Below are 22,826 nucleotides of genomic sequence, written 5' to 3' on the forward strand. Positions count from 1 at the left end.
AGAACTTTTCTGGTTTCGCCAAACTTCCAAAGCAGTTTCAAGAACTCTGTTCTAGTCAATACTAAAAAATATTGAAACTCTTGAAAAACGAGTAATGCCTCAGACTGTTGAAAAAAAATATCCTGGCACAAAAAATGCGTTGTTGCAAGATGGGTCTTTTATATATATATAGCCGTGACTCGTACGTAATTCAATAAGTTAGCTGCAGTCCTTAACCTATATTTAATTCAAATAACACGCTATTCCAGCGTCTGAAGACATCCTCTTAACAACAAACAGATTGGAAGCAATGGCGACCTATCATCTCAGTTAACATGGAAATAACTAACCAGGCCATTAGTTTCTGTTGAGTCGCCACCTAGACTCCCAAAACCCATCTCTAACCAAAGTTAATAGCACATTCAATGACACGCAATCTTAAGTAATTTGAAAGAACCAGGCGAAATTTAATCCCAGTAGAAACATCGGTCTATACGACTTTAGACCTCATAATGTTTGTCCCGTTCTAGCATCTGCAGGACTGGGTTCCTCCCCGTCTCTCACAGAAATGTAGACTATTGCCGTGGTGACGCAGCGTTTACCCTGGGGGCATGCTAAGGTCCAGCACAGATTCAAGCGAACATAACGCGTCAATTAACCCGCGATGTTCTTGACATCAACACGCCGCCACCACAAAGGTTTCACCGCCAAGAACAGACCCAGGGCTGCCTGTCTGGAAACCACACACACACACAAACCTGTTCATAAAATGGGATTGTTCGACATTGCCGAGGTCAGATTGTATTCGGGGAGTCAATATTTAAATACAGGTAAAGATTCTTAACGCTGGTACATTTACATCAAACAGATCAGCCAAGGAAAGAAGAAAGATGTCGCATTGAGATTCTGCAGCTTTTAAGAGCCCTTCCGGTGGATCCGATTGCGCACTTCGCTGGTGCAGCAAAAAATATGAAACAAACGTGCGTGTTCCTCGCAATATGGCTGGTTGAAACTCGTCAAAAGAAAATTGGAAACCTGCGAAGGGGATTTTTCAAGGCAAAAAAATATTTTCCTTTGTATATTTCTTTCGGCTCCTGATATGGGAAATGTGGTTTTAGGCATTGCGATGATATTATCGATTCTTCATATGCTGAAATTGTGATTATTTTCTGACAGTGTTTGAGTGTATATGGTAGAAAAATGGTGCTACGGGAAATGACTGAAACCGTCAGCATTTACAAGGTATAACATTCCGATAGTACCTACATACATGCTCGATTCAACGTGATCACTTGGAATTTCAAAGTTATGGCCACGTTTTTAAAACTGTAATGATATGAAAATGAAAGTAAAAAAGAAGCTAAGTTTTGAACTGACAACTCGTTAAAGAAAAGAAGTATGACTGAAAAGGAAACTCTGGAAACGTAGCGACAAGCCAGATTAGTCAGTCAATATCATTACCTATCTATCCCAAAATGGGTTAGACAAATCTAAAAACGCGCAGTTTTGTGAGGATTGCGGGGAATAATAGACCCCAGTATCCAATGCGAGTAAAGAACCGACTGAAAGGAAGACTGGTGACTTGTACAACATTCAAAGCCTCACCCATTCCAACTAATGCACATAAGTGTTGGTCTCCACTTGACTACTTCCCCGAAGAACGTGTGCCAGGCCACTATAAGAGATCCGTTCTGTTCTGATCACCGGACACCAATACCGGAATGTTTTCAAATAATAGGGAAGTAGTTGCATGTTTAAAAAATTATCTAATTATTTTTGCAGATACAACCCAAGAACAGTTTTCCCCGTAAAGTTTTTTATTCTATAAATTCTCAAGAAGACTAGCAGGGAAATTCTTGTATTGGATGCAGCAGCTTCACTTTTTTCATATTTCCTAGTCCAACAAAGTGATCAACTTCAGGCGATCGTAACCCCCATACGGCAACGTAGATGTACGACAGTGGTTGTGCTATGAACATCGCAACCCCCATACGTTTGCATGGAATTGCGATAGTTGTATCGCTAAGACGATCGTAACTCCCATAATTTTAACAACTGAAATAGACTTACGACAGTCGCAGCGTAAAGACGTTTGTGGCTCCAATACGTAACGACTAACATAGACTTACGACACCCGTAGCGTAAAGACGTTTGTAGCTCTCATACTTTAACGACTAACATAGACTTACGACACCCGTAGCGTAAAGACGTTTGTAGCTCTCATACTTTAACGACTAACATAGACTTACGACACTCGTAGCGTAAAGACGTTTATAGCTCCCATACTTTTACGACTAACATAGACTTACGACACTCGTAGCGTAAAGACGTTTGTAGCTCCCATACTTTTACGACTAACATAGACTAACGACACTCGTAGCGTAAAGACGTTTGTAGCTCCCATACTTTTACGACTAACATAGACTTACGACACTCGTAGCGTAAAGACGTTTGTAGCTCCCATACTTAACGACTAACATAGACTTACGACACTCGTAGCGTAAAGACGTTTGTAGCTCCCATACTTTTACGACTAACATAGACTTACGACACTCGTAGCGTAAAGACGTTTGTAGCTCCCATACTTAACGACTAACATAGACTTACGACACTCGTAGCGTAAAGACGTTTATAGCTCCCATACTTAACGACTAACATAGACTTACGACACTCGTAGCGTAAAGACGTTTGTAGCTCCCATACTTAACGACTAACATAGACTTACGACACTCGTAGCGTAAAGACGTTTGTAGCTCCCATACTTTTACGACTAACATAGACTTACGACAGCCGTAGCGTAAAGACGTTTGTAGCTCCCATACTTTAAGACTAACATAGACTTACGACCGTCGTTGCGCTTAGACGTTCGTAACTCCATTAGTTTAACGTAGACTTACTAAAGTTACAAATATCTGCCTCTGATGTATCAAACAGTCAGTCATATTATTGCCTGGCCCAGACCGTAGTGAAACAGTGGTATTACGATATACCGCTATGATCTGATCTCTGGAACAGTGCGCACGAAAAAGCTAACTGCTCCCTTGGGCACATTAGATTTCGTGCTTGATAACATTGCATAACATAATACCAATAATATTGTAACAGCTGCGACCAAACCCAAAACAATTAAAGCCCTCCTCAAGCAAAACAGTTTTTCTAACAAGAGACTATCAGTTTTAAAACAAATCACATCAACGGAAAAATTTAAGTTACACAATTCGTCAGATACCTCGACATCAGCATGCATACATGACCTGGGACCCGTTCCACAAAGCGGTCTTAGCGCTACGTCTATCGTAATCCTATGTTAAAAGTATGGTAGTTACGATCATCTTGGCGCTAAGACAGCTTTGTGGAACGGGCGCGGGAAAGTAATGGGGTTGGACGTGAACAGTACGTAGGCACGCAACCAATGCACGTCGTCCTGTGTATATATCGGTTATTTAAATAATGCATTTTATCCTCACTTGCAAATAAGGGTATGTACGTCTCATATTCAACGGTCCTTGTTCTCAAGATATTTTTACCATCATGTCTTATGAGAATTGGTCTCAATTCCTGACGGAGGCAGCAAAATCACATGCATGTATGTTCTCATGCAACTTGATCCATCGGGTATTGACATGCTGCCAAAATGAAATGCTAAATAATTTGATCAAGTCATACAACATCATACGTAGCACCAAAAGTTAGCTGTCACAATAGTTGCGATAATGGAACGAAAAATGTCATAAAACCTCGCACTTAATAAGGGGCCAAATTTATAGATGGGTTCACTCGCATTTCAATATTTTCATAAAACATGGGTATATCTCTTGGTGCAATATCAAACTCACGATTCCTAAATCACGACAATATTAATACAGAAAGACGTCCTATGCCATCATCCTCGTAGTTGTCTCCTTCAAACAAATGCGATGGAGGGAGGTACATGTGACACATCGTAACCGGTTCCTCTGTGGAAATGCGCAGCAAGATATGCGCTAAGTTAAGTATTAGATACTTGTAGCTCCGCCGTTTCCATTTTCGATCTTAGCTAAGCTCGCGATATTACATCAGAGCAGTCTTAAAATCAAGATCGGTTTGAGTCAGTGGAATAAGACTTAGGTAAGGAGCTTGTCACCGTCTATGATCGATTGTCACTGAGGTTGCTATTTGCAAGTGGGCCCAGGTGATGTTAAGTAATCATATAAACTGAGTGAACATATTATGAGTTATTGGCGTTATGCCGCTTAAAGCACCTTCAATCCATATCACGACTGTTACAATCGATCTTAGGCGCTTACAAGGAAGACGTGCATTCGTTGCGTGCCTACGTGCTGTTGTCAGTCCAATCCGATTTCAGCATCTTCCACCAACATCACGACTGGGGACACCCGGAATGGACGTCACACAATGAACCCGTGTTGGAGTCGAACTCCAGTCATCATCTTAACCAGTTGACGCGTCAACCTATGGGCTACCCCATTAAACCTGAAGGGAGTGATGTAACCCTGCTCTGAACGATAATGTATGACTGCCATGACTAAAAGTGATATCACATATCTCAGATTATTATACGACCACGTGTGTCAAACTGATTTCACGAAACGAGTCTCTTGCATTGCCCGGGTGAGAGCGAGTGTAATGCATTTATTCTTTAGCAAGTTTCGTAAAGAAGTATGACACACATGCGACTGTAATAATGTTTTTACCCATTCTTTCTTAATTCTTTGGAGCTCCCCTTTAGAAAAGTGCACTGACGACGACAGCCGTCTTAGAACACAATTGTCGTCAACAATCATAGTGTGCAATCATTCCAGCCTTACGTCATAATAAGAATCAAATGACGTCATCATACCATCCGAATGATGTAAACAACACACTGGTGCGCGTGGGTGATATTTGCTCAAGTGCGCGTATCGTTTTATGAACCCGGTTATATCTATCCCCGAGTTTACATAGAGGATATTATATGAGTGTTCATGTCATACTATGGTTACGAGACGAGTGTCTTAATTCCGGTATTTCACGAGCGAGAGCGAGCGTAAACTCGTAAACATAGTATGACATGAACACTCATATAATGATATGTTCTATTTATCATATAATGGGTAGGTTTCTCGGCAGGATAAAGCCAACGGATAAAAACGATATCCGTTGGGGTCATATGCGGATAGAGATGCAAATATCAAAGGTCAAGTAGGGACTACTTTAATTGTTTATAAACAAACATGGCGTCGCCCTTTTCATTCGGCGATCGAGTCAGAATTAACCATCGGGAATCTGGATAAACTACAGGGATAATTGCTATCATTATCAAAAAGACAGTCTAATATACTGAAAATCTGTGTCTAACTGTGACGTAGCTAAGGCATTTTATAAGTTTTGTCAACTTTGGAGATATAAATTTCGAAACAATTTGGCGAGGGCACGAGGCCTAGCCAAGCGGGATCAGTAGCCACATCTGTGCTTGTAGACCTCTGCGGCTTGAAACCTCCTCCACAAATTAAAATAGTTGGATTTGACGGAAATATGTTTGAATTGTTACCTTGTTTCGTTTTGTCGCTGTGTGTACATCTGACTACACTTCTTATTGTAATGACAGGACAGACCGACTGTCAACAACGTCTGACCGTGGCCGTGACGTCTCATAGACTAGGGTTAGAGTAGCTTCCCTTTGACAAAGGGCAGTTACTCTAGCGGACAGACCGATGGATTGCCGCGAAAGGCAATTAAAAACAATTGTTGTTTTGCGTATATGTTGCTTCGCCACTGTATAAGAAACAGTTGGAACTATATTGGCTACTGTCACTGTCCGACTGACACATCACTTACCCTGTGACGTAATAAATATTAATGCGCGCATTCCAGGAAAACTCGCAATGTTTCGGTAATGTTTGTGAGAGAGGGAAAGCGATTTTGAAGCACAGAATTAAAGAATGATATTATATGATAAAGAGGTTATCACGCTTGTGTGTTTGGGGATGGTAAATATCCTGTATTAGGAAAAAACACTATGTATTTAGCTCGCCAAGGCTCGCTAAATACAATGTTTATTCCTAATGCAGGATATTTACCATCCCCAAACACACTCGCGTGATAACCTCTATTTATTACCGAAGAAGATGTCTACATACAGAGACGAATTTTAGTGTTTACGTATAAGGACAGCAAGTCGCAACAGCAGCAGAACCACAATATGTTGAATGATGTCAACAATCTTCATCCATGACGTCGTTTCTAGTATGACGTCATTCCGACCTCGTGTCACAATAAGATTCGAATGACGTCAACAATGCCGTCCGGATGAGGGAAATAATAATAATAATAATAATAATAATAAGCCATATGCCATCGCAACAGTGTTGAATTCTTTACAAAACTTGTAATCTTCAACACAAATACTTAAGAATTGTTTTCCACCTGTTTTTTAAACCTTTTCTAATGAGCACCAGGAAGACAGATGTCACTTCCACACTCCCTAAATCTTACCTGTGACGAGATCGGCAAAGCTGAGTCGACGGAGAACTTGCTGTAAAGTCCATTCGCTTCTGAAAGGAGGCCGGTTACACTTCGAACGGTACCTCCGTTGTGCTGGAAAACACAAATACAGCTCAGTCACTCAGTACATGTATGGCAAACAGCGAGCAGTAGGTACCGCGGCGTCCAGCCTATCTTCTCTCACTCGCACTGTCGCCTCAAGCCGATTCTACGGTGGCCACCTAGCGGTGTTCTCGGGGAATATCGAAAAATGGACTTAACTGGGCGAGACTTGACAATGATGTGACTAAAGTGGCGGCGGAGAGCTAAAGGGGTTTGTCTCGCACCATAAACATCTCAAACCCCCATTAGTAGTCCTTGAAGTAAGATATACAGACGCGTTTGAAATGCCATTGTAGTTCTACGGCAATGATTTGCTGAAATGACAAACAACTGCAGATTCAATCGATTCAAACTCTTAGGGCCAGATACGATTTGACGGGCTCGTTTGATTATCAGAGACTTAAAGGGTAATTAATAATCAACCGAGAAAGGTCACTTTAGCTATAAGAGCTTTAGATTCACAGTGAGAAGGTCATCCCTCAAAGGCGTCACTTGCCCTCTACGTAGACCCAGGAGCATGTTTCAACCTCCATCTTATAAGGTCAAAAAAAACTTATTGGCAAACGAAATAAGAACGGATGGTTAGAAAGTTTTTTGTCACCCAATCAAAAGCCTTTTTGGGCAATGAACTAAAAAACAGGCAGGAGATTTTTAAAAAGCAAGGATTCATGCCGACGCGGTTTTAATACAAGTTTTTTTCAAAAAGAAAATTCTGCTTTTTTGTCCTTTCCACATTTATGAAAGAAAACTATATTTAAAGGTAGCTGAATATAATACATGCCCTGTGCTGGTGTAATTGCTATAAGGTAAACATGCATATTCTGATGTTGCAAAGGCTGACGCCGATTCGCATTGCTCAATGATCAGATTGCTGCGTGTCATTGTATGGCCGAAAAAATAATTTCTTCGAAAAGGTTACCTGATTTCAATCAAACTCTTTTATAGCTGAGAAACCGCAGCTTTGTACGCTCAGCTTTGATTAATCGCTAGCTGCGATTCGCCCAACAGTTACGTTCTAATGGAGTCCGAAGCTTCGTTCTAAAAGTACACCAAATATTTCGACTGAAAACATATTTTGGTAAAAGCTATGAACCTGTACCCAAGTGGGTCGAATTTACCGCCTCGGAGATCTTTTTTAAAACATGAGAAAACCCGACTCCATTGTGTTAACAGATTCTGACTTGACGTTTGTCGAACGTTTACGTTACTGTTACGTAAAAGAATGTATGTCCGCCGCAGCTCTTTCAACGCTTTGTGAATCGGGGCCAAGGTCATAGCGAGAGTTCATGGTCACAAATTCATGTACCACTCACTCGCCATTATGCCCAAACCATCTCCTATTTATGCTTTCGACCGATACTAAGAATAGTGGGCCATTCTGCAATTCCGTCATGATTGGTACAACATTGAAAAAATAATAATGAATATGCATAAAAAAGTCTGATATAAATGAAAGTAATAAAAAGGAAAACATAATTACATAAAGTAATAAATTGCCAATAGTTTGCCCATAATTCAAACACCATTCATCACGCTTGCCATACGCAAAGTATATTTACCAAGTGGATAAAAACCCAGCGGAGGTTTCCTAAAGGTTAGTTATTGCGTAGTCATCACGACATTTATTCTCCAACAGTTCCGATCAATACCTTCACAACCACCACATGACAGCGAAACGAACCAGAACTTAACATCAGTGTCCGAATGTCACAAAATGTTAATATGTAGTTGTTTATTGCAATCCAGAGGCGAAATGGAAGTCTATTGTGTGCTGCATTTCGTTGTATATTTCGTAATTATGTCAAGGTGCAATCGATCATAATCCCGGTCGAGGCACGCAGCTGTCATAGTACATGTTTGTCAAAGTCTTGCACATCATTCCAGCTCGACTGAAGATAAAACACTGTTGACAAAAAGTCAGTTCTAGCGAAAGAATGTTTTTACCGTTCATTGTAGCTGTCAACTCACAAACAGTAATGATCTATCGATTTATGCAAGAATGACGCGGATAGATGACCTACGTACTCCTTATTGATTTCTTAAGAAATAATTACTTCATCTTGTTCTCCGAAAAGCAACCTTCAATTATAGTCATTATAATAATATAATAATTCCAAATACGTACTTCAATACTTAAGGTGATTGACATATGTCTTCAAAACCACACGTTCCTTTTACAATTTCATTATAATTAATATAAAACAGTATGATTTAGCCGTATATTGGCTCTTTCCGTGGAAAGCAAATACAAATTTAACTAGATTTTATAAACAAAACAGAAAAAATCGATAGAAGGAGTATTATGTTCCGTCAAACATTCACTAAATGATATTTTTTTTATCGTGTTTCAAAATTGTACCATTCGTTCTAATTTACCGTTATCACCTAAACAACAAAACACTTCAGCTCATTGAAATCGCCTTGTTTTAAGTAAGGTAGTGACTTCTTTCATAATTAGCAGCGCTTGCTCCTGAGCCGGACATACATCTGGCCTGCCCGAAGCTTAGTGGACTAGTCAAGGTTTACCTCCTAGACTCCTGATTAAATTGGTGCCTTGTTTAATTATGAACACGTCCGTGCTAGGTGCGTTCTGACCGGTGTCCTGTGTGTCTAGTGCCGAGAGCCATTGTACATTTCAAGATCTCTCTCTCTCTCTCTCTCTCTCTCTCTCTCTCTCTCTAGAACGGCCATATCACTGCGCCTATGTTGAAGTATGTACTTGGATGTTATAGCCTTCAATGAGTGTGAGATGGGTCTTACGCTTTTAACAGGATTTTGGTTAAAACCCAAATTCTAAACTGTAAAGAGAGAATGCATCTGAAAAATAATCATAACTTTTGCATGATATAATTTGGACAAATATTTTGTGTTTTCAGAATTGTTAATGTAACTGATTATGTATTTACATTTCTACATTTGAAAAACGTGGTTGGTATCACATTATATTCTGGGCATCAAATACTCAAAATAACCCGTAAATCTGAAAAAAACATAATGTTTGTCTCTTGACACGGGTAGTATAAGTTTACCACGTTGCTGTTCACATACCAGGGATCGAAATGTGGGTGAATCTAGGATTCGAACACATGATGAGCGGACCAACGCGCACGTCAAGCCAACAGAAAGAGTAAACTGATGGTGTAAAAAGAACGTGTCCAGCACTTCCTTCAGTGTGGAGCCATTCTGATAAAGAAGACAATTTGCCGAAGGCACGTTTGTAATATACGTAGACAGTGTATTTAGAAGGTAGACAGTAGGCGTAGCTTAACGGTATACGGTAACGGTATGTAAGCTCCGATTGACCATTATCCACGCGCACTCATTTCGACTGGCACCGGCCTCGGTTCTACTACAAGCAGTTCCTGTTTCCAATTTATATTTTAGAGATATATATTTTCCTCTTGCATATTGGGGGAACATGGAATTATTTCATTCCATGTTCTTAACGTTGTTTCAAACTGGTTTGATTGTTTTGTTTGTTTGTTTTGTTGTTCGATTTTTGTTTGGTTTGGTTTGTTGTTGTTTGTTGTTGTTTTGTTTTTTTGGTTTGTTTGTTTTTTTCTTGTCGTTTTTATCCACGTCCTTAACCACGTCTTTATCTACGTCCTTATCCACGTCTTTATACACGTCCTTATCCACGTCCTTATCTACGTCTTTATCCACGTCTTTATACACGTCCTTATCTACGTCTTTATCCACGTCCTTATACACGTCCTTATCCACGTCCTTATCTACGTCTTTATCCACGTCTTTATACACGTCCTTATCTACGTCTTTATCCACGTCTTTATCTACGTCTTTATCCACGTCCTTATCTACGTCTTTATCCACGTCTTTATACACGTCCTTATCTACGTCCTTATCCACGTCTTTATACACGTCCTTATCTTCGTCTTTATCTACGTCTTTATCTACGTCTTTATCCACGTCTTTATCTACGTCCTTATCCACGTCTTTATACACGTCCTTATCTACGTCTTTATCTACGTCTTTATCCACGTCCTTATCCACGTCCTTATCCACGTCTTTATCTACGTCCTTATCTACGTCTTTATCTACGTCCTTATCAACGTCTTTATCACGTATTTATCTACGTCCTTATCAACGTCTTTATCACGTCTTTATCACGTCTTTATCCACGTCTTTATCCACGTCTTTATACGTCTTTATCCACGTCTTATACACGTCTTTATCCACATCTTTAAATACGTCTCATGGGAAAACAAGTCCAGGCAAAATACTTGCTCGTGTTCAAATGTAAGATAAACACGTTTCGCTTTGAGTGTTTCTTAAAGTCTACACCACGGAGTATTATAATGAACAAATCTAAATCTCATTCACATGAACACATGTGACAACTTATGATCGAGATAAGTTGCTCTGTGAAACGGGTTTACCTTAAGACGAAGGTCACCTGAATCATGACCTTAGCAAAGCTTGACCTTCACGAAACTCACCTTCACTAGATATACAAACAACAATATGTTCCATAACTGAGTAAGCGCGTGAGGTTTTGGATAACTTGGGGTTCTATTCCAGGGTGCCGTTGTTCAATCAATCTCAGTGCTAAGGTGATCATACCCTAACATCAAGGTAGCTAAGGTTGAGGACACAATATGGGCTTCACACATAGAATGTGGGCAATCAAACCCGGTCTCCAATATGACCACCAAGAGGTCAAGGTTACGCTTTTGTGGAGGTGGCCATCAAGAGGTCAAGGTTAAGGTTACGGTTTCAAAAGGCGCTCGGTCTTTTCGCGTCCTAGATACAAACAGAACTTTAATTATTGTAAATATGGATCGTAGATCCCATGAGGAGATCGTATGTTAAACAACACAGTTTCTTATATTTAACCTGTTCCCAGTTTGTTAGGGCCTATGTATAACGTTAGATGTAGGCCTTGTAGTTCTTCCATACAGAATTGAACAGTTTTGCGTCAATGTTGTTATTGTTGGCTAATCTGATTATAGATGCTCGGTGTTCAGTGTCGTCTTCAAGCGTAAGTCGGTGACCGACAAGCTAAACCACCATCTCTGGAATTTATAAGTATTACGTACATAGAAATGTGTGTCATTCCGAGCTGGGAGCACGTGTGGCACGCGTGTTTAGTTGTGGGAGTTGCCTTCCTGAGCCGTAGGTTCTAATCCCATATTCGTCATGATTATTATTCCCGATCCTTGGTTTGTCAGAGGGTTTCACTAAACACTGAACGTCTTAAGCTGACACGCGGTGATATGAGGTGAGGTGAGGTGAAATGGTGTTTAACGTCGCGTCCAAGATTATTACACCTATATAGCGACGTGCGTGTACGTGTGTGTGTTTGTGTGGCTGCTTGTACTAGTCCGGACTGATGCCGATTTATAGTGCTAGCTCACTGAGATACCATGCCGCAGCTTAACATGAATAACCCACTCAGACACAGTATACTGACTCCGAGCCGACCAGTCCTTGTTTTAGCCCCTTAATGCCGAGCGCCAGACAGGGTAACAACAAGTACCATCTTTTAACGTCTTTTGGTATCGGTGATATGAAAGCGAAATACTGTTTATAGTGGCCTTCAATCCCACTCTGTGCGAATAGTGCGTTATGAATACCATATATAAGAGAGCTACGCAATACATCGCAAAGAACAATGAAGAACGAAGCGTGTTTTATTTCACGATAAAAAAATGTTCTGGAGATCCGAACATGCGCTCGCAACTTGATGACGTCATAAATTGGACGACGTTATGTTTTTAGAAGGAAAATGTCCGGTGAGTTGCTCCCCATAGATGTTGCTGGGCTACCAAGATAAACGATCGCACCTAAAGTGGGAGATATATAACAATCGGTACTCGGAGAAAAGATACAGATAACCGACGTGAAAATTGTGAGAATATCTGGGAAATACCAAACTCCCCCCCCCCCCCCCTGTTCATAAAATGGACTTGTTCGACATTGCCGAGGTCGGATTGTATTCAGGGAGTCAAAATTATTGAAATACGGATAAAGATTCTTAAAGCTTGTACATTTTATTAACATCCTTAAAGGGGCAGTACAAAATGTTGATATCTCATGTAAGGAACAAGCATGAAATACTCTTATCCCGCGCCAATATGACATGTCCGGTTGTGTGCAAGGCATTGGCCCTCGGGGAACAGAACTACTGCCATTTTCAGTCCAAGTCAAAATCGTTGCTGAGGAAACTCGAAAAACATATTTTCTTCAAAAATTCCAAAATACCAAAAGGTACTTCGTGGCGGGGGAAAAAAAACGACTGGTGGTCGCTTTTATCGCACAATAAAACACTGCAAGGAGAATTGTCTACTCGAGGCTGCGCCCCTCATGGTTTATTCTCCATGCAGTGTTTTATTGTACGTTAACAAATCCTACTCGTCGTTTATTTCCAAAATAAAACAGAATATTAACCACATACAGTCATTATTATGGGAATTACCTCTAAGGGCAGCCGCCGCTATCCTTCTGGCCAGACGAGCCTCGCATATCCTGTTGCGTTCTTCACGTGCGGCACGCGCAGACGCCTTAAGGTGTTGTAGTCTCGCTGAAAAACACATTTTCTATTGAATAAGAGTGATCTCCCCTGATTCCTATACCAACATAGCGTTATCTCTACCTATGATCTTTCTGCCTCCAATGTTAAGAGGACACGCCATGACGTAAGGCGTTGTAATTATCATTACTTGGTTTAGGGTCTCGCCTGAAAAGCATAAAGGTGGGGGAAACAAATACAAAATTCCAGGTTAAGGTGATTTGTTTTCATAAACGCACAGCCTGATCACGTTTCTGAATAAAGAAAAAAATGTTTCCCTGTCGGGCTGACACAACAGTTAATGCTCAAAAACCCGTAATCATTTGTCAAGTAAACTGCCGGTCAAAAGAAAGTATACACTTGAAATTAGGATTTGACCATCAAACGTTTTTCTTACTTTCTATCATGTTTTTTTTTATATTGACCACCGACAAAAACATTTTGAGAGAAAAAAATCCGAAAGGCAACAAATAAAAATAAAGGCCTTAATGATACAGTATTCAGAGGGATTTAAATCCTGTATCAAGTTCACAATGTTATACATACATTAGAGTGAATAATGGAGATGTACATTCGAAAAGCAGTAGATTTTCTACTCATTCCTGTGGTTTTTCCTCAAAGAAAGCATACCCAGTTTTTTTATTTTATGTAATGGAAAATTGAAAGAACTGTTGTTAAATTTGATTATGTTAAACCACCACTCACTCCTGCAACAGTTTGTAAAAAAATAGTTTGTGGCTGGGTAGAAATAACTTCGTTCAATGAAGACCGGGGTAAGAAATGAATTTGCAACCACATGACCCCCACCATGTTTAAAAAGTAAATTGGTGTCGACAAAAGCTAATTTATTGATTTTCAAAAATAAGATGTCTAAGTTTGTTTGTTTGTTGTTTAACGCCGCACTCAGTGATTGTCATCATGAACATCGATCCACGCAATTGGGATCGATGACATGCATCAACCAAGTCAGTGAGCTTGACCACCCGATCCCGTTAGTCGCCGCTTACGACAATTATGGTCGCTCTAACGACAAGCATGGGTTGCTGAAGAGCAAATCTAACCCGGCTCTTCACGGGTAGATATCTAAGACACCCATCATCCGTTGAGCATTATGCAAAATTATATTTATGATTTGTGAAAAAATTATTTCAAATTATATTATTAAAAATAAAACCATTTATATGTATTCTTCGAGTGCTGACTTAGCGACAGTACAGTTATTTTGGGGATATAATATCGCTAATTTTAGATATTTTCCATTAAAAATCAAACATATGATAACATTAAGTGAGAGGTACAGTTTCTCTCTGCTCTACTTTTATATCAGCTTCCGGGCACGAGTAGTCTCCCTTCAATCTACTCATGAGTAGGTCAGTGAATTATTGATTACTCTGCAATTAGCAATATTCTAGCTGTATCAAGGCTGTCTGTCAGACAAACCAGAAGTTGACAGGATGAACACCGCTCCACGCCTGTGGGGGTATGATGACGGACAATCGTCACACAGACTGGCCACGCAACTTTTGTCTGCTCCCAATATGAGGCAATGGGAACCACATCTGCAAGGGTATCTCATGACTTGTGTCGCCTTGTTTTGATTTACTCCCACATCTGATTATATCTATGTCTCAAAAGATGTCTCGCCTTGTGTGGATCTGATCAGAGTGAGATCTATAAGATGAGAGACTTTCTACTCACACATCTGGTCACCTCTCAGCCTCGCGAGGTGTCTATTCCGATGACCAATACCCCTCTCAGTAGCGAGTCTCAACTGTTCCCTTATGTCCGCCTCTCTGTCAAGCCTCTCCCTTTGGACACGCTTTCTCGTCTCCCACGAATCTTTATTCTGAGAAGACAAAATGGATGTCAACAGAAACAACACGCTGAACAACTGATGTGTAACGCTGGGACAAGTCCTAATTTACTACCCGGGTACTCACCCCCCTATTACACCACCCCACCCGGGTACCCACCCCCCTATTACACCACCCCACCCGGGTACCCACTGTAGGTCTCAAGAGATACAAAATGTCCGATTGGGATTTTTTACCACAGCACTTGCAAAACGTATTTACATACATGTATTAAACGATCTGGTCATGCATACACTGAAGTTGATTTAAGTTACATCTTTATTCAACCATATGAAAAGTCAGAAGGAATGTGTGCATAGTCAGAAAGAAATGCGAACATTAGTGGCTTGTAGTGTAACCATAGAGTTCGAGATAGTTTTTGTCATTAAACAATATATCACATGACTAACCACGGGTCCGGGTAGTCCCGTGGATACCCGGGTCCTACTCGGTATCCACCCGACTCGGGTACCCGAGTTACCCGTCCTAGCCCTAGCAACGGTCGCCAATACGAGTCTGGACCAAGCAAACCAGTGATTTATTTCGTGTTCAACGACCCACGACGTCGGAGCACGCTGACGTCAGAGCCCCGTTTCACAAAGCGATGGTAACACAGACTTACGAAAGTCGTCGCTTTGTGAAACGGGGCCCAGTCCTTGAAAACGTACCCTGATTATTCATAACCTTCCTCTTGTTGCCCCATGAACATCCTGATTGGATGATCTTCAGCAAACCATATGCTTGCAATAAGAGGCGACTAACGGGATCGGATGATAAGGATCCCTGGATCGGTTGATGCATGGCACCGTATCCAAATAAGGTAGAAAGATGCTCGTGATGTCAATCACTGGATTGCCTGCTCCAGCATCGATTATTTATAGACCACTGTCTTATAGCTGGAGTAGTGCAGCGTTAAACAAACAAACAAACAAAGCAACAAACATAACCTTTTGTTGAGCAGGAAACCGGATTTGAGCATGAGATCGAACTCGAATTTGTTTAAGACCTTTGAGCCAGATGATACACTTTCACGACGGCAACCTAATAAGTGCGGATTCGTCCTTATTGTGTTTCTATGTTTGTCAGCACAATATCCGTGGTCCTGGGTTTAACCAAAGTGGAAATCGTCTTAGACCTGCATCACTTCGGGCTTTACTCCCGCTTCAAGCTGCCACGTCATGATATAACCGAAATACTTTTTAAAGAGGCTTTAAACCCAACTCACTCACTCACACCAATAAGCCCCGTTTGATTTGACCTACCATGTAAACTACTCGAATTTTATTGGTCAGATGCGTTTTCACAGATGTTCATGTACCCCTCTCCGCCACCGTCTTCTAGCTCCTTACAGCGACAAGGCGTCGCGGAATGTATATTTACATTGACTTTATATGTACGTGATGCACAGAGCCTCAACATTTCGTCAGCAGCTCACGTTTGTTATATATAGGCTTATATTTATAGGCTTATTTCTCGAGTAATAAGATTTTATTTACCCTGTGTGTCGCTGCGCACCCTTGTCGACACGGGATACACGGCCACACAGAGGGTACATGAAGCCGTTTTCCTCGAGGAATAAGCCTAAAACACATAATATAACAGGTACCCGTTGTTCGTATTGGATGTGCGGCGAAATTGACGTACTCAAGCGTAAGTCAGGACATAACTTCCTATGGCCTTTCAAACACATATGTGTGGTAATTCGTTCTAAAGCTCAACAAATCCTTTACACAATGAAACTCTTCGTAATCAGTTTCTATATTTTTTTAAACATTTTTATTTATTTCAATAATTACTCCTGTGAAGCCCTCACCCTTCTCTGGTGTTCCGATTCCCGCTGTCGCCTGTTCTCCTCCATTCTCGTAGCATGGTCACGATCTTGTCGTCGCCATTTCCGCAGTAGATTCATGTTCCGCCTCTCAGTCTGCAGATGAAGAGAAAATGGTAAAACTGACGTAATAGATGCTGCTTTTGTACTCAGAAAAAAACACATTCCGTGGCAACGTGATTGAACTGCGTATTACGACCGAGTAAGAGTAACGTGAATGTATAAGGAGACCTTAGCCTTCAAGCGACATTCTTTGTATGAAGTCATCATAATAGTCATCATTATCCTGGGGGCGTGTTGACTTTAAAAAGCTTATTTTAAATCAATATTTGTTCTATTTTCGAATGAGTAAACACTTAAATCAACGTAATCGTGACAACAAGTCCACGGTGTTAAAACAGGTGTATGTGTAGATGGAGATGCATTGTTTGATTGTTGGAGTGTATGTGAATTTGAAATATATATTTACCTTTTGCAAGCAAATGCTATTAATTTGAATCTGTAATTAAATACTAATACAAGTGATGTCACGCAACGACAAACGCGCCACGACTAACCCAGATATAACAGCCAGGCATAAAATACAATGTTAGCTTCGTTTCGGAAGGGAATATTGCTGAGTGCGGCGTTAAACAACAAACAAACAAATCGTTTCGGAAGTGACGTCATCATTACCCTCGCTGAGGAGAGTAATTTAATAGTTTGTTATAGTGGTGAATGAGTTCAAGGTATATATGATGATAGAATGGAGATGAGATTCACTGTATCATCGAGAAGATCAGTCATCTGATTCAGGTAATCACGTCTTCCAGCAAAACCCCATCACAAGGACAATACACCGCACCGCACCGCACCGCACCGCACCGCACCCCACCCCACCCCACCAATCACCCTCACCTGCTCGGCGTTCCTGAGCAATGTGTCCCTCCTTTTGTCATCTTCGTCCTGTTTTCTCCTCATCATATCCGCATGTCGTTCTCTCTGTTCTCGCCTCTTTCTCTCCATCTGTTCGCCCTTCAACTTCGCCATCATCTCCTGTCTAAAACCAACATGGCTGTAGCTCATCTTGGTCAATAATCACACCTTTCTTACAGGCCCAGATAATTTCCATTTCAAACATAATAATACTTTTTTTTTCGGATGACCTAACCGTTGAGGTAAATAAGTACCCAGGTCCCGAGGAGTTTCACCATACTCGTAGAAATAAACTCAACATCCTAACGATGACTCTCAAGGCGCCTTGTGAAACATTTGTACAGGGCACCCTTTACGTCCTCAAAACTGATAAGGGGCGGTCGGGTAGCCTAGTGGTTAAAGCGTTAGTTCGTCACGCCGAAGACCCGGGTTCGATTCCCGACATGTGAAGCCCATTTCTGGTGTCCCCCGCCGTGATATTGCTGGAATATTGCTTAAAGCGGCGTAAAACCACACTCACTCACTCACTCAAAACTGATAAGAGAGTCTTTAGAAGTGCAAGCGCGAACTCTGGGCCAAGTGCTTGTCCTAGGAAGTGAATTGATTGAATGAGTAACTGCATATTTATGAATGTCACTGTAAGCCACTTGAGTTTGTAAATGCATCTATAAATATAAACATTATGTAATGTAATCGCTCGGGACATGTTACTGCCCTGGGATATTACTTAGTGCGGCGTTAAACAACAAACAAACAACATTGCGTGACCTGGTTGATTGTAAGTCAAACTACCCCGACAACGTGGAAAAAGCTTTTTAATGAATTTCGCAACATAGTTATCACAATGTTTCAACATGTCGGTCGACCTTGGGCGTTTGTGGCGTGTAAGCACATCTTTGATCCTGGAAACACATTTAACTTCAATGTTAAGCTAATCCCATCACAATGTTTTTCTAGGCATCAAACATTTTAAACCAAAATCCAAAGGCACCGACTATGAAAGTGTCTAATATGGTGCAAGGTAAATGGAAATATACCTTACATTTGTTTTGTGGCAATCGTATTTCCTACAAAAGAAATATCTTCTTTGCCTGCCAAATACTAGTATTAAAGCATATCAGGCTGAAAGACAGGAAGTGTTTTTCGGACATCGGGCTCCTGCGCGTTGGTCATTTGTATTGCCAACAGAAAATATTTTCAAATTTCCCGCTTCAGAAGAAGCACACTCTATTATCCATACAATAGAATGTGTGACGACTGGTTAAAGGGCCTTGTTCAATGTTTGCACATGGCCAGTTGTGTGTGTTGTATATCCTTGATGACAATGTAAAGTGTTCCTCCCGAATCAGTTTTGTTAACTAAAAAGGTAAAATACAGTCCTACTCCTACTTTTTCTGAGCAGCCCATAATGTTTACCTAATATAACATTTCCAAATAACCACATCACGTGGTGATAGATTTTCTCCCTATTTATATTATCCGACCTTGAGAACTCCACTTCTGAAGCATGCATGCCTCCTTATAATGCCAGTGACATTGTTTATTCTACGATCACCTAGTTAAATATCTTCTTGTAATGTCCCGATAATGCCATTGTCATTGCCATTGTCATTGCCATTGGAAGGTCAATGCAGCCTGGTCGTCTGAGGCGCCGCAATTCTATGTGCAGAGTTGTGTCCCTTATGCGTGCAGGAAAAATATTATCATGGGTTCGAATCCCCTGGTTTTATTTCTTGCTTTGTCGGCACCAAACCATGCTCTTGGGTCGCACCAAACGTCTAAGACCTGCATTATTTCGGGCTTTCCCACCACGTCAACCTGACACGCCGTGATAGAAATGGAATACTGTTAAAAGTATCATTAAACCTAACTCACTCGATCGCTCATTGGCGATTTGATTACTGAGACACGTGTCAGAAAGCAGTCTTAGCGCTCCGATAGTCGTAACTCTCATGCAGCTTCGAGGCCTAGGCTCGTTAATAATGCCACATAATTATAACAAACTGCAGCTGGTGGTACAAAGGGTTCGTTTATCATTACCCGACAGTACTTAAGGTCCAAGGTAAAATAGTAAACACATTAAATCGTCGCAAATAGTCCTCGGGCTCTCTAACAAGTCTAAAAAGGTACACGCAAGTACGTCACTTTGGAGTTACGCATCTCCTCGTACAAAATGAACATTGCCATTATCTTGAGCTATGTCAGGGTCTGGCACTATAGCGAGGGCTCTGGTTGGCATACCCGCCATGTTTGTGAGCGGCTGTAATTGATGCACCTTGCTGTGTAGGTGCCCTGAACATGTTTAGATCAAGTTCAAATGAGCGCCAGCTGGAATACATAGACGATTCAATTCAATTCAATTCAAGTGACTGTCAGTGGAGTATGCCCATCTGCTGTTTCTTGCATGACCATATTCCCGCTCAGACCGCTCAGTTCTCAAGAAGCAGACTATACACGTGTGGCTTGGGTGTTATGTGCACGCTCTTTTCTATGTGCACAACTGAACCACACTAGTCTGCCATTAGGCCGAATCTGAACCAGTCTAGACGTCAATAAGGCCACAACCAGTCAAGGCTTTGATCAAACTAAACAAAACTAGGTCGCCATGAACCTACAACTGAACACGACAAGGCCGCAATAAGCCTACAACACACCAAGAAAAGCGCAACAAGCCTACAACAGACCAAGACTAGACTTCTATAAGCCTACAACAGAATAAGACTACCTCACATGAACAAGACTAGGCCGCAATAAGCCTACAACTGAACCTAACTAGAGGTAGACACTTACTTAGCTCTCTGGGCATCAATTTTCTCCATCTGTCTTCTTTTGGTCTCGGCAAATCTTGGCTTCCGTCTGCTGCTGTCGTTCTCAGCCGCCCGCTCTCCAATACCAATACCGTAGCTTGATTCCTGAACAAACGTAAGGAAGGTTACAGCAGGGCCGGCCTCGACTCATTGGAACAACCGGTTATGAGTGACACAAAAAACAGCCATTGAGTATTTACTTACATGTTACCATTCACACTGGGTATTATTAGTTTTCTTTGGGTATAAATTATTTTTAATTCCCTTGGGTATTTGAGTACACATATTTTGAAAATTCTGCTTGAAATGCCAGTTAACTTCTTTTTTGTAATTGTCAAAATACGTCTTTGTTTCAGTCTACGGAAGTCTGTGACACTCATAAACTCTAAAAACATGTGTGCTAAGCGGACTTAAACAGTGAGCACATCGATTTTAACGTTTATGCCAATTATAAAAGAATTTTGAAGTCAATTGTAAATCAATATTTTGAGAAAAAATATTTATCTAAAGAAATGTCTCATATTTCCCCACCCTGTGAGTCCGTTCTCGCACCAGCTCCATCAGGCAAATACGACGGAGGTACTGCCTGTACTTGTTGAACTCCTTCAAATTACATATGACCATTCCAGAATTGGTTATAAACCCGTTGCGAACAAGATGTCTGCGCATCCTTGGGACGCTGTAGTGAGACCGAAGGTGAGGGTCGTGTAGTGGATGGTACTCGCTCGACATGGACATCCCATGTGGGTCAGTGAGGTCAAAGTCCGAACTGGACTTCCGGCGGTATTTCTGAAATATATTAAGAGAAACTTTAAACATGTAGTTTCAATTGTCGTAATATAGTTTTCAAAGGAAAATCATTTAATGATATAATCCAAGTTTGAAATTCTCAAAGTCCCCATACATTTCTATGAACACCTGTCTATGCATATTATCCCTATACAGTCTCTACTTTCATTCAAACATATTTTTTTGGACAATTGATAGTGATTCGAAAAAGAGCTACAAGAACTTACTTAATTCTTTTCTTTTCAGATGTACTCGTTGATCCATAGATCATTGCATAAGTGTCATTTACAACAAACATTATTGGAGACAAAAAGCATGAATTAGCATGAAAATAATTTTGTACAGCTTTAAAAATGAATTCATAGACGCTGTCCTCTAAATTTGAGTCGCCATATAATATAACATTGGCACCAGATTGCCAATTTAATGCCAAATTTGGAAAACGCATGTAATTGTAATCTACGAGGTCTAATGTAATTACGGCGTTCGAGGAAATAATGCAAAACACTGGGTGCCGTTGTACAAAGCGATCTTAGCGCTAAGGTGATCGCAACTCCCATACCTTAACATAGACTTACGGCAGTGGTAGTGCTAGGGTTGTTTTATACAACGGCACCCTGGCTTATTTTCAAACATATGCCGGTATCCTGTTATACTTACTGTGGTTCCACATTTTGATGTGAACAGTGTGAGTGTTCCTATAGGGTTAGGTACCATGGGGAATTTGGCGTCCAATGGTAGATTGGACCAAGATGGTAGACTGTCTCCCGCCGGCAGACATTTCCCCGTGTCCACGGTCTTCTGCAACCGCGGTAGTGTTAATCTGTCCATATTTTTTATGAAATAAAATCCATAATTATGAAGGCCGCCATACTTGTTTGTTTGGCCGTTTTGTGGTGACGTCATCTAACTGCACCATGACAACTTGCATTCTACGCAAGACGTCATAGTTAATTATGACGTCATAATGGTATGTGTTAAACACATTGGAGACACGTGTTTCTCTCGGTCGTCTAGAAGGCTAAAACTGTTCTGAGTAGCAGTGATAGGTGGAAACTCATCACATTTCTCGGTCATTTTATCCATTCGATCGCCTCTTTTACCGCTAGGTACGTTCAGCCAGGTATAAACAGTGTGCGAAGTACGTTCTGAATGTACCGACCTCATTATTCCGAAACGTTAACTCTTGAGAAAATGTTTAGTTATGGAATCTTAGAAAAGGATCTGAATTTGATGGGATTATGACTGACTAGACATAACTTCTTTGAGTGGCATTTAGAAGTTGGAATGGTAACTAAGACAAAATTGTTATGGATGAGCAACTTCTTTATTACAATTGGGCGACGTTTCGGTGTAGATTCTAACACCGTTATCAAGCAAATGATGTACAAACTAGGTATGAGCATGATATATATACATAACAATAGATAGATGTTTATATAACAGATAATGTTGATGTATATATATATATATCATGCTCATACCTAGTTTGTACATCATTTGCTTGATAACGATGTTAGAATCTACACCGAAACGTCGCC

General features: G+C 40.8%; 1 protein-coding gene across 1 annotated transcript in view; it reads right to left on the reverse strand.

Moving 5' to 3' along the window:
• LOC124135493 overlaps positions 1-22,181 on the reverse strand; it is a 79,680-nt gene extending 57,499 nt beyond the window's left edge. The window contains exons 1-8 of the mRNA XM_046500888.2: positions 21,946-22,181; positions 21,028-21,285; positions 20,480-20,601; positions 17,672-17,813; positions 16,760-16,870; positions 14,792-14,939; positions 13,001-13,105; positions 6,454-6,555 (exon numbers count right to left, since the gene is read on the reverse strand). Coding sequence (XP_046356844.2) covers positions 6,454-6,555; positions 13,001-13,105; positions 14,792-14,939; positions 16,760-16,870; positions 17,672-17,813; positions 20,480-20,601; positions 21,028-21,285; positions 21,946-22,116 — 1,159 coding nt within the window. The 5' untranslated portion in view covers positions 22,117-22,181. The remainder of the gene's footprint in view (positions 1-6,453; positions 6,556-13,000; positions 13,106-14,791; positions 14,940-16,759; positions 16,871-17,671; positions 17,814-20,479; positions 20,602-21,027; positions 21,286-21,945) is intronic.
• Positions 22,182-22,826: the final 645 nt, after the last annotated feature.

This window comes from Haliotis rufescens, unplaced genomic scaffold (genome assembly GCF_023055435.1).
Source record: "Haliotis rufescens isolate VD_foot unplaced genomic scaffold, xgHalRufe1.0.p SCAF_6, whole genome shotgun sequence".
Classification (NCBI taxonomy): domain Eukaryota; kingdom Metazoa; phylum Mollusca; class Gastropoda; order Lepetellida; family Haliotidae; genus Haliotis; species Haliotis rufescens.